The sequence below is a fragment of the Rhea pennata genome, chromosome 28 (genome assembly GCF_028389875.1).
Source record: "Rhea pennata isolate bPtePen1 chromosome 28, bPtePen1.pri, whole genome shotgun sequence".
NCBI classification, from domain to species: domain Eukaryota; kingdom Metazoa; phylum Chordata; class Aves; order Rheiformes; family Rheidae; genus Rhea; species Rhea pennata.
Window position 1 is genome coordinate 589,857 of NC_084690.1, and position 12,416 is coordinate 602,272.

Here is a 12,416-nt window from a genome sequence, read left to right on the forward strand (position 1 = left end):
ATCCCCATTGCACCCTTCTGCCTCCATTGCACCTATTCACCCCCTCTGTCCCCATTGCACCCCTCTGCCTCCATTGCACCCATTCACCCCCTTTGTCCCCATTGCACCCCTCTGTCCCCATTGCACCCCTCTGCCTCCATTGCACCTATTCACCCCCTCTGTCCCCATTGCACCCCTCTGCCTCCATTGCACCCCTCTGCCTCCATTGCACCCCTCTGCCTCCATTGCACCCATTCACCCCCTTTGTCCCCATTGCACCCCTCTGTCCCCATTGCACCTCTCTGTCCCCATTGCACCCTTCTGCCTCCATTGCACCCCATTCACCCCCTCTGTCCCCATTGCACCCTCTGTCCCCACGGCGCCCACAGGGCTCCAGCGCGCCGCCCCCGCCGCAGCGCGGCCCCGCGCTGCCCCTCCGGGCCGCCAGGGGGCGCCGCCCCGCCCCGCGCCGGCCCCGCCCCCGCGGGCCCCGCCCCGCCCCGGCCCCGCCCCCGCGGGCCCTGCAAGATGGCGGCGCCCGTGGCTGCCCGGGCGCTGCGGGTGAGGGCGAGCGGCGCCGGGCCGCGGCGGGGCGGGCGGCGGGGCACAAGGGCAGCGGGCGTGGGGGCTCCAGGGACACGGGCACGGGGGCCAGCAGGCCTGGGGCACTTTGGGGACAGCGGGCACGAGGATCTCCAGGCCTGGGTGCTTTGGGGACAGCAGGCATGGGGGCCAGCAGGCCTGGGTGCTTTGAGGACAGTGGGCATGGGGGCCATCAGACCTGGGGTGCTTTGGGGACAGCAGGCATGGGGGCCATCAGGCCTAGGGCACTCTGGGTTATAGCGGGCATGGGGGCCAGCAGGCCTGGGGTGCTTTGGGGACAGCAGGCACAAGGATCTCCAGGCCTGGGGCACTTTGGGGACAGCAGGCACGGGGGCCACCAGGCCTTGGTCACTCTGGGGACAGCAGGCACGAGGATCTCCAGGCATGGGGCACTTTGGGGACAGCAGGCATGGGGGCCACCAAGCCTGGGGCACTCTGGGGACAGCAGGCACGAGGATCTCCAGGCCTGGGTGCTTTGGGGACAGCAGGCACAGGGGCCACCAGGCCTAGGTCACTCTGGGGACAGCGGGCATGAGGGTCTCCAGGCCTGGGTGCTTTGGGGACAGCAGGCTTGGGGGCCATCAGGCCTAGGGCACTCTGGGGACAGCGGGCATGGGGGCCACCAGGCCTGGGGTGCTTTGGGGACAGCAGGCACGAGGATCTCCAGGCCTGGGGCACTTTGGGGACAGTGGGCACAGGGGCTATCAGACCTGAGGTGCTCTGGGGACAGCGGGCACGGGGGCCACCAGGCCTAGGGCACTCTGGGGTCAGCGGGCACAGGGACCATCAGGTCTAGGGTGCTCTGGGGACAGCAGGCTTGAGGCCACCAAGCCTGGGGTGCTCTGGGGACAGTGGGCATTGGGGGCCATCAAACCTGGGGTGATTTGAGGACAGCAGGCATGAGGGTCATGAGGTTTGGGTGCTTTGGGGATAGTGATCCTAGGGTCACCAGGCCTGGGACACTTTGGGGCAGTGGGCATGGAGATCATGAGGCATCGATCATTTTGGGGACAGCGGGCACGGGAACCACCAGGTCTAGGTGCTTTGGGGATAGTGGGCACAGGAGCCACCAGGCATGGGATGCTTTGGGGACAGTGGGCACGGGGGCCACCGGGCCCGGAGGTACTGTGGGTGTCTCACCGTCCTCGTCTCTCCAGGCAGTGCCCTGGCGCTGCGCCCATCCTGCCCTCAGCGCCCGCCACGATCTCCACACCACCCCCGCGTGCCTCAAGGTACCGTTGGGGCCAGGCTGGCGCTGCGCCACCCGGGCCCCGTTTCTGCCGCGTCCCCCCCCCGCCTCCAGCGCATCGCACCCACCACCGTGACGGTGGGACAGCAGGGGAAGGGCAGCGCCAGCGCTGATGCCTCCTCCCCTACCCGGCTTTGCCTCCCGGCAGACCCGAGCGGCGCGGGTGCGCGTGGGCAAAGGGGACAAGCCGGTGACCTACGAGAAGGCGCACGCCCCGCACTACATCGCCCACCGCAAGGGCTGGCTCTCCCTGCACACCGGTGAGTGACACCGGCGCGTCGGCGGCGCCCTCCCGAGGGGCGGCCGAGACCCGCCGGGGCGACAACCCTCGCCCTGCCCGCAGGCAACCTAGACGGCGAAGCCGGGGCGGCCGAGCGGACGGTGGAGGACGTCTTCCTGCGCAAGTTCCTCTACGGCACCTTCCCCGGCTGCCTGGCCAACGAGGTGGTGCTCAAGCGGCGCGCCAACCTGCTGGTGGTGTGCCTGGTGCTGGTGCAGAACCTGGCGCCCAGCAAGCTCTACTTCCTCATCGGCTACACCGAGACCCTCCTCTCCCACTTCTACAAGTGCCCCGTCCGCTTGGAGGTGCAGACGGTGCCCACCAAGGTCATCTACAAGTATCTCTAGCGGCTTCCAGCTCCCCGGTGCCACCCGGCCGTGGTGGGAGCTGCCGGGGCTGGCGGGTGTCGTGCCCGTGAGGGTGCTGAGTGCCACCGAGGGGAATAAAAAAAGGTTTTGTGCCCTTGCTCTTGGCTCTTTGCAGTGGTGGAGTGGCTGGCGAGGGCCTCATCCCCGCGATGCCCGTGTCCGCCGCGCGCCCCGTCCCTGCTTCGCTCCGCCGCGCGCCCCTGCACGTCCCGCTCAAGGCTGGTTCCAAGTGTGAGAAAACAAGTTTAAATACGAGCGCAATAGAAAAAGCAGCGGCGCGGTGCCCGCGCGTGGGGCGGCCGCCGGGGCTCAGCGCTGCCTTGGGGACGGCGCCGGGTCCTCGAAGCAGCGGTTGTCGAGGCCCTTCCCCGCACCCTGCTCCGTGCTCTCCTTGGCGGCGGCTGCGGTGGCTGCAGGCACCCGTGGGCTGGGTCCTGCGGGCAAGAAGGGACAGTGCCAGGCTGCGCCCGACTCCGGGGCCCCACGTGGGTCCTGGTGACGCCTGTGGAGGGTGTTGGGGACACGAGGGGTAGGTGTGATGGCAGCTCCCCACGGTGCCCTTACCCACGTAGCTGAGCAGGACGGGGAGGAAGACAAGGCCATGTGCCAGGCCGGCGAGGGTGATGATGAGGTTGAGACGGAAGAAGAAGATCTGGATGAGCTGGGCCTTGGCGAAGGCCAACACCACGATGCCCGGCAGGTTGGTCATGGCCACACCAGCCACCACCTGCGCCAGAGACCGGATCAACCGCAGCAGGGCTGGGCCACCCTGCCCTCCCCAGGGGCAAGGCCACCCCTAGGGGTGACTCCACAGCCAGGCCACCCCGTGCCCACCTTGCTGCCCATGTTGACGGTGGCCTCGGCTGCCCGCTCCACGCGGCTAGGCTTGGTGCTGCGGGTGAAGGCGCAGGTGAGGTGGGACACGAACTCCACCGAGATGCCCACAGCCTGCGAGGACAGAGCGGTCGCCGAGGTGGCACCCAGAGGGTGCCCACCCCACGTCTGTGCCCCCTGCCTGACTGAGTCACCCTATGTGCCGCTCTGTGTGCCCCAGGCCTCCGTGTCTCCATGCCACCCTGTGTGTCTCAAGCCATTTTGCCACCTCCTGTGCCTCCATGCCACCGTGTCACCCCACATGGCCCTTTGACACCCTGTGTGACCCAGGTCCCTGTGCCACCCTGCTGCATGTCCCAGGCCACCCCATACGCCCCCCCCTTGTGACCCTGTGCCATGCACCCCCCCATGCCTCTGTGCCACTTTGCAGGTCCTCGATCCCTCTGCCACGCCGTGTGCCCCAGATTGCTGTGCCACCCTGCACGTCCCAGGTCCCCGTGCCACCCTGCAGGTTCCCTATCCCCGTGCCACCCTGCGGGCCCCTGCGCCCCGCACCGCCACCAGGTTGATGAGGGACACGGCGTTGTAGGGGATGCTCCAGAGGGCCATGACGCCCACGGTGTCCACGAGGATCATGATGAGGGTGATGAGGGTGGCGAGGCTGGAGCGCAGGTCCATGCCCAGCAGCACGAAGGAGACGCCGAAGGTGGGCACCAGGCACACGGTCAGCGTGAAGAGGCCCTCGGCCACCACGCCCAGGTACTGCTCGTAGTACACGTAGGTCACCCTGCGAGGGAGCGTCACTGCCGCGCCAGCACCCACGGGGCACCCTAACTGGGTGCTGGGGTGCCCGCTCTGACCCTGTCTGGGCACCCTAACCAAGCACCAAAGCACCTATGCTGATCCCAGCTGGACATCCTCCTCCTCAGCTGGGCACGCCTACCTGGGCACCCATGGTCAGGCACCCAGGACCCTGGGCAGGCCCCCTCCTAACTGGGCCACAGGCACCCACTCCAGCTGAGCACCCCCTAACCAGGCACTGGGCACCCACACTAACCCCAGCTGGGCACCCCAAACCAGGCACCCCACACTAACCCCAGCTGGGCACCCTGGTCCAGGAATCGAGGTGCCCACCACGACCTCCAGCCAGGCACCCTAACTGGGCACCCATGCTGAACCTCAACCGGGCACCCTAACCGGGCACCCACGCTCATCCCAACCACGCACCCATGCCGAACCCCAAAGCGGGCGCCCCAAACCAGGCACGTCGCCGGAGGCGGGCGCCGCGCGGGGCCGGCGGGCGCTTACGTGTAGGGGAAGACGCGGAAGTCGGCGGGGGTGCCGGGCACCCGGCGCAGGGTGGCCGTGATGCTGTCGGCCAGCTGGCGAGCCGCCCGCAGCGCCTCCGTGTACTCCTGCGAGTTGGCCAGCGGCCGGTGGTACGCCATGAACCGCGAGGCTGCCGGGAGGGCGCCGGCGTCAGGCGGGCACCCGAGGGCGTCCCGGCCCGCGCCCGCGCCCCGCCGACTCACCCAGGATGGTGCCGTTGGCGTCCATCTTCACCGAGGTGTCGTAGGCTCCCAAGCCGCTGCGGGTGCAGGGTGTCGGGGTGAGGGGGGGGGGGCGAAGGTGGGCGCCCAAAATTACCTGCGCCCAAGCGCACGTGCCCAAAATGCCCCCGCACGCCCGGGCCCGCCCGGGGTCCCCACGGCGGGCATCGCCTACCCCTTGGGGCACTGCAGCGTGGGCCTGTCGTAGAGGAACCAGGGCAGGAAGCGCTCGAACTCGTCCACCGTGGGCCGCCGCGACGCATTCAGGCACTTGCCCAGGAGGCAGCTGAGGGCGTCTGCGGGCAACGCCGCGGGCTCAGGAGGCGCCCGCGGGTGCCGGACCCGCCCCGCAGCGCCCCGCTCCGCTCACCGCTGGTGGCGGGGCAAAACTCGCCCCGCTGGGGCCCGAACTGGTGCACCCGGCAGCAGCGCCCCGTGGGGCTGAGCCAGTCGAGGAAATCGTCCACCCACGAGGTGGCCGGGATGGCCAAGTAGGACCTGGAGACGGAGGAGAAGCGAGCGGCGTGGTGCGGGGACCCGGGCGCCCGCCGGCGGCACCCGCCTCGTGCCCCCTCCCAAACTCACACGTTGGAGAAGAGGGTGGCGTATTGGATCTTCTGGGTGAGCGAGTCGGCGTCGCAGCCGGCGCTGGAGCAGATGGCGTTGGTGCCGGCCGGCGAGGAGAAGTTGTAGCCACCGGTGGTGACGAAGTAGGTGGGCACCCCCACGGCCAGGTACTTGTTGAGGGCGGCGAAGTACTCCAGCATGTAGGAGTCCTGGGCAGGCACCCGTGAGGCGCCGAGCGCCCGCGCCGAGCGCCCGCCGCCCGCCCGCGGCCGTGCCCGGCACCCACCTTGGGCAGGGCCAGCTCCTGGTCCAGCCCCACGGACACCTGCAGCGTGAGGTAGAGCCCGGCGCAGGCCAGGAAGAGGAAGAGCAGCACCTGGTAGGGAGGGGGAGAGGGTGTGTAGGGGGTGCCCAGCGTGAGGGGGCACCCAGCACTGGGGAGACCCCCACCACTGCCACCACTAAGGTGCAAGGAGACCCCCCCCCCCCGGTGTCCCCAGGCAAGAGCTTCTGGGTGCCCAGATGTCCCACCGCAAACCGCCCCGAAGTCCCCTTCGCACCTCAAGCGTCCCGAGCAGCCAAGCACCCCTGGGTGCCCCCCAGGTTTCCTGAGCCTCCAGACCCCTGGGTGCCGCCAGGACCCTCCCAGAACCCCCTGGGACCTCCATGTCACCCAAAGATCCCACCAGGCCCCTGATCCAGCTGCCAGGACCCCCTCCAAGACCCCAATGTCCCCCTCCAACCCCGAGGACTCCCATGTCACCCAACCCTTCAGGTCATCCTCTAGTCCCCCACAAGCCCCCTTAGACCCTTTAGGACTTCCCTAGACCCACTCCAGGAGACCTCCAAGACCTCCCTCAGCCCCCAAAGTCCCCCTACACCCTCCAGGACCCTCCCAGACCCCCATGTGGCACCCAGGCCTCCTCCGTGTGCCCCCAGGACCCCTCTCAGCCCCCAATGTCCTCCCCGACCCCACGTCCCCCTGCACCTCCAGCCTTCCCCAGCCCCCCAGGACTCCCCCGGCCCCCCAGCTCACCATGAGGGGCCGAGTGATGCGGTGCAGCAGCAGGGGCACGTAGTAGCGGTGCATGAGCGGGCGCAGCACCCCGGTGCCCGGCCCCCCGGGCGCCCCCTTCTCCAGCTCCCAGCAGCAGCATATGTCGAAGCGGGCGGCCTGCGGGCACGGCGGAGCAGTGGGCACGGCCAGTGTGGGGCACCCGCCTGCCCCACGGCACCCTGTGCCCACTGAAGGCACCTTCTTGCCTTGGGGTGCCCCATGCCCACCCCAGGCACTCCCTGGCTCAAGGGGCATCCCGTACCCACCCTGTGCCCACCCTGAGTATCCTCCTGCCCTATGGCAACCTATGTCCACCCTGCGCCCATCTCGGTTTCCCTCCTGCCCCAGCGTGCCCCATGCACGCTGTCTGCCAGCCCTGGGCACCCTCCTGCCCCAGGGCGCTTCATGCCCACTCCATGCCCACCCCAGGCACCCCCAGCTCAGGGGCACCCCGTGCCCACCCCAGACCCTCCCACGGGCACGGGTACCTCCTGCCGGCGGGCATCAAGGGCCACCAGGGCCACGAAGCCCGAAATTTGGAGGAGGAAGTCGAAGGCGATGGCCAGGGCGGCGGTGAGGGCGAAGGTGCGGACGGCGGGCATGGAGGAGAGGGAGCCTGCGGGCACCGGGCCGTGAGCGTCCTGCGCCCGCGCCTGGGCTGCGCACCGGGTCCCCACGCCCACCGCATGCACCGTGCCCATCGCGTCCCCGCGCCCCCCAGGTCCCCATGGCATGCACCGTGCCCGTCGTGTCCCCGTGCCCGCTGCGCCGGCCACGTGCGCCGTGCCCGTTGGGTCCCCGCGCCTCCCCGCCGTGTCTGTGCCCGGCTCACCCAGGAGGAAGCAGATGACCTCGGAGAGGCTGCACAGCAGCATGCTGGGTGCCACCTGCGCCAGCACCCGCCCGATGTGCTGCTCCCGCGTCTCGCCCGGCGCCCGCACCGACTGCTGCTGGGCCACGGCGGTGAGGTCGGGCGCCCGCTCCGGGCACCCGCCACACCACGGTGGCACAGGCTGCCCTGCGTGCCAGGGCACGGGCGCCCCTGTGCCCCACAGGACCCCTGTGCCCAGCTGTGCCTCTATGTCCGTGTGCCCCATGGAGATCCCTGTGGGTGTCACCATGCTCCCCGCACCTTCATGCCCATCTTTCCCATGGGGATCCCTCTGCCCCACATGGACCTCTATGCCCAGCCATGCCCCCACTCTCCATGCGGACCCCCAGGCATCCATGCATGCCCCACGAGGACCCCATACCCAGCCAAACCCAGGTGCCCCATGGAGACTCCAGTGCCCCATGAGGTTCTTCTGTGCCCAGTTATGTCCATGTCCTCCACGGGGACCCCTATGCCCAGCCATGCCCCCATGCCCCATGGAAACCCCTGTGTCCCATAGGGATCTTCCATGCGCAGCCATTTCCATGTTCTCCATGGGGACCCCCATGCCCAGCCATGCCCAGGTGCCCCATGGAGACCCTGGTGCCCCATGGGGATCCTCCACGCCCATCCATATCTACATTCTCCATGAGGACCCCTAAGCCCAGCCATGCCCCCATGACCATATACCCCATGGAGATCCTGGTGCCCCATGAGGATCTTCCATGCCCAACCATGACCATGTTCTCCATGGGGTCTCCTATACCCAGCCATGCCCCCCTGTGCCCCATGGAGACCTTCGTGTACCTGGCCCTGTCCACCCACCTGGTACTCCTGCACGAAGATGAAGATGTTGTCGGCACCCACAGCCAGCACAAGGAAGGGCACCACCTCGAGGATGATGAGGGACGAGGACAGCCCCATGAAGGCCAGGAAGCCCATGGAGGCGAAGACAGAGCCCAGCACCACGGCAATGCCCCCCAGCGCCAGCGTCACCTTGGACTCCACCTGCAGGCAGGGCCATGGGGGGCAGCCGCTCAGGGCCCATGGGCACCCTTGGGTGCCCCCCACCCTGAGCACCCGAGGAGGGGGTGGCCTTACCAGCACGCGGCGCCACGCCGTGTACTCGCCCAGCGCCAGGGCCACGTAGATGAAGACGATGAGGTAGCTGATGGCGAAGATGGGCACGTCCTCGCTCGTGGTGCGGTTGATCTCGTCCTCCAGCGAGCGCTGCGGGCGCACGGGCGGGTGAGCGCCGGTCCGCGCCCGGTGCCTCGTCCACCCCACGCCGGCGCCCACCTACCTCGGCCATGAAGGCCACGGAGAGGTTGGCGCCGTGGGTGCGCTGGAAGTCGCGGACGATGGCGAGGAAGCTGTCCTCCCAGCGCAGCACCCACTCGTAGCGGGCATCGTCGCGCGGGAAGTTGTTGAGCGAGTAGGTGACGATGAGCGCCTCGGCCTCCGTGTACTCGGAGCCTGCGGGCGCGGCCGTGAGCGCCCGGCACCGCGCCGGCGGTGCCCGTAGCGCTGGCGCCCTCGACGCTTGCAGCACCCACAGCAGCAATGCGCGTGGCACCCGTGGCACCGACGCAAGTGGCACCGATAAATGATGCCCACAGCACCTGCGCCCACGGCTCCGCTCTGCCCGCAGCGGCGCCCGCGGGCGCTCACCTGGGTACCCGCCGAAGGCGAGGAAGGGGAAGACGGGCCCGCCGTACTCAGCCATGCAGCTCAGCTCCAGCGCCGTGATGTCCTTGAAGGAGAGCGGCGAGCTGGCGGGCACACGGGCGGCAGGTGAGCAGGCAGCTGTGCCTGCGCTGACCCCGCGGCGCCTGGGCCCGGCACCCTGCCCCACGTGGGCACCACCCAAACCCACAGCCTGGTGTCTCCTGGGAGCTCCACCGTGCCCAGCACCCTGCCCCATGCAGGTACCACTCTGACTTGGCCACCTGCAGCCCCATAGCTGGGCATCCCATGCGCATCCACCATACCCAGCTCCCTGACCCCATAGCTGGGCATCCCGTGGGCACCCAACATGCCCAGGACCCTGCCCCATGCAGGTGTCACCTCGGCTTGGCCACCTGCAACCCCAGAGCTGAGCATCCCATGGGCACCCACCGTGTCCACCACCCTGCCCCATGCAGATACCACCCTGACCCCACTGCCCAGGCATCCCACAGGCACCCACCACGCCCAGCACCCTGCCCCATGCAGGTACCAAGCACCCTGACCCAACAGCCCAGGCATCCCATGGGCACCCACCGTGTCCACCACCCTGCTCCATGCAGATACCACCCTGACCCCACAGCCCAGGCATCCCATGGGCACCCACCATGTCCACCACCCTGCTCCATGCAGATACCAACCACCTGCAGCCCCACAGCTGGGCATCCCACGGGTACCCACCATGCCCAGCACCCTGTGCCATGCAGGTGCCACCCGGCTTTGCAACCCCAGCACCCTGCTCCACCTGGACACCCCACCTTGGCCACCGCACCCCCCTCTGACGAGCCCCCCGGGCAGGCCACCCACTTGACGCAGTAGAGGAGATGGTCGTGCCAGTCAACGGTGCCCGTCTTCTTGCCCACGGTCTGGGTGGCCGTCATGGCCAGATGGCTGCCGTTGTTCTGGAAGTACTGGGTGACGCTGGTGACGCAGCAGTCGGCCAGGCTGGCGTTGGTGGGGTTCAGTGGGGCGTAGCAGATGTCGCGCAGTGTCACCTCCCGGCCCGCCGCCTCCACCCACACCGCCACGCCGGCCAGGCGCCGCTGCAGCTCCAGCAGCGCCTGCAGCACCTCGGCCCTCAGCACCCCGCTGAAGTTCTTGGCGCCCAGCACCACCGAGTCGTAGGGGGCCGCCGGGTGCCCCGGCGCCCGCACGATGAGCTGGTTGGTACGCAGGAAAGGACCGAAATGGGTGTCGTAAAAGGCCTTCTCCTGGCGCGCCTGGCTGCCCGGCGCCGACCACAGCTCCACGGGGTCCGTCACCAGGCGCAGGTTGGCCATGCCCGCCGCCAGGACGCTGACCACCAGCACCGCCGCCACCAGCACCGCCGCCGGGTGCCGGGCCACCAGGGCGCCCCAGCGGGTGAAGGCGCCGCGGGCGGCGCTGCCCAGCCGGCTGCCGCGGCACGGCGCCCGCCGCCGTCGCGCCGCCGGTGCCGCCGGGCGCCGGGTCAGCCGCTGCGCCGCCACGCCGGTGGCGAAGAAGAGCACGAGGAAGCCAAAGAGCAGGCAGCAGAGCACCAAAGTGCCGTCGGCGGCGCCCAGGCGGAAGCGGGGCCGGGGACCCGGCGGCGCCGGCACGGCCGGGCAGGATTCGGCGCAGTCCTGGCAGGAGCAGGGCTCGCCGGAGTCGTCCAGCGGCTGCCCGCAGCTCCAGGCGCGCCCGCTCAGCGGCTGCAGGCCGTCACCGGGCTCGGTGCCGTTGGGCACCAGGTGGAAGTCGATCTGCAGCGGGGCCAAACCGTTGTTCTTGTCGCCCTGGAAGTCGAGCCAGCGCTGCGCCGTGCACAGCTTGGCGCCGTAGCTCCCGCACATGGCGTCGATGGCGTAGCCGCCCGTGGCCGGCAGCCGCACGCCCTGGCACGAGGCGAAGGCGGCTTCGGCGAAAGCCTGGTCGTAAAAGCACTGGTACTCGAGGACGGCGCGCTGGCCCAGCACGGTGTGGGCCACGCGGGTGACGTTGGTGAAGAGGCTCTGGTCGGGGCTGCAGATGTTGCGGCAGTAGATGTTGGCGAAGTTCCTGGCGCAGGCCGGGCAGCGGGCCAGCACGGCGCTCGAGAGCGCCACGCTGAGCTGCAGGGCGTTGAGCTGCGCCAGCGAGCAGCAAACCCGGGTGTCGTTGGCGTCGGCGGGCACCAGCTCAGGGCACACGGCCCGCAGCTGGGCCAGCAGCGCCGGCGTGGCCACCCGCGCCGGCTCGTTGGACAGGCAGGGCACCTTGGAGGGCACCAGCGAGACGTTCACCTCCGGGTTGCTGCCGCACTCGCCGTAGAAAGCGCAGTAGCCGGCGCGGTGCACGGGCGTCAGCGTCGGCGCCGCCTGCCACGGCACGGAGGGCGGCCTGGCACCGGCGGCACTCACCCCCATCCGCCCCGCAGCGCGCCGCTACCCTCGCCCCCCCCATCCCTCCCCAACCCGCCCGCGGCACCTACCAGCGCCAGGAGGGCGCCGAGCACGGCGCCGGCCAGCGCGAGGGCTCCCGGCATCGCGGGCGGCCGGTGGCGGGACCGGGGGAGGCCGGCCGTGCCTGCCGCCGGCGGGACCCCGTCTCCCTTGGGCGGCTTCTCGCCCGTGAAGTCTTTTGGCGTTACCACGTTGAAGCCAATCAGCCCGCGCCGGAGCTGTAAATCCCTTGTGATCATTAACTGGCTCGGCCCCGATCGATAGCCGCTGTCGGCCCACGCATCCCCCGGCAGGGAGGCGCCCGGTCGCCCGGGTCCCGTCCTCCCCGCTCCCTGCCTTCCGGCCCCGGGCGCCGCGCGGCCTCGCGTCCCCCGCCCGGGGGCCGGCGCGGTGCCGCGGGGACCGAGAGGTGCCCTCTCCCCCCGACACGCACGACCTCCCGGCGAGCCCCGTTCGGAGCCGGGTGCGGGGAGTTTGGTGCCGGGAGGAGGCACGGCCGTGCCCACCCGCAACGCCCCAGCCGGGCACCCCGTGGGCGCAAGATAAGCAAAGGAAACCCCGGGGGGAAGATGGAAACGGAGAGGCGACGCCAGCTGTGGGAAACGTTTTCTCCCCAGGCCTGCCAGCCTCGTACAAGGAACACCGGGCACAGGGCTGATCTGCAAACATGTGGCACCGACACGGGTGCCTGGCGCCCCAGGAGCACCCCAGCCAGGCCCACGGCGCGTGCCAGGAGCAAGTGAGAAGAGAACTGGGCTCCCTCCCTGCTGCGTAGACAATAAAACCTTTTCCAGTAATGAGAACGGGGCCACCAGGGCTGCTGTGCCCACGAGGAGGGCAGAGAGATGCCAGTCTCGGAGTCCTCTGCCCCGCACGGGCGCCGGGAAAGGTTCAGGGTCTCTGAGCAGCCTTGGAGAAGAGCTGTAGCCCC

The 12,416-nt window shown here is 69.8% G+C and overlaps 2 protein-coding genes across 2 annotated transcripts; one reads left to right on the forward strand and one right to left on the reverse strand.

Annotated features, from left to right (window-relative positions):
* Positions 1-474: 474 nt before the first annotated feature.
* On the forward strand, positions 475-2,578 carry MRPS24 (mitochondrial ribosomal protein S24). The gene is made up of 4 exons (XM_062596851.1): positions 475-540; positions 1,740-1,814; positions 1,980-2,091; positions 2,175-2,578. Exons 1-4 carry the CDS (start codon positions 508-510, stop codon positions 2,456-2,458), a joined length of 504 nt encoding a protein of 167 aa, XP_062452835.1. The 5' UTR covers positions 475-507; the 3' UTR covers positions 2,459-2,578.
* A 143-nt stretch (positions 2,579-2,721) lies between these two features.
* On the reverse strand, positions 2,722-11,724 carry NPC1L1 (NPC1 like intracellular cholesterol transporter 1). Its single transcript, XM_062596648.1, has 19 exons — positions 11,515-11,724; positions 9,891-11,401; positions 9,030-9,130; positions 8,662-8,834; positions 8,460-8,588; positions 8,184-8,366; positions 7,320-7,437; positions 6,976-7,103; positions 6,467-6,604; positions 5,717-5,806; positions 5,449-5,639; positions 5,234-5,361; positions 5,039-5,159; positions 4,846-4,901; positions 4,622-4,772; positions 3,869-4,100; positions 3,314-3,427; positions 3,044-3,206; positions 2,722-2,913 (listed from the first exon to the last, which is right to left on the reverse strand). The coding sequence occupies exons 1-19, from the start codon at positions 11,722-11,724 to the stop codon at positions 2,789-2,791; spliced, it is 4,062 nt and encodes a 1,353-aa protein (XP_062452632.1). The 3' UTR covers positions 2,722-2,788.
* Between the last annotated feature and the right edge of the window lie 692 nt (positions 11,725-12,416).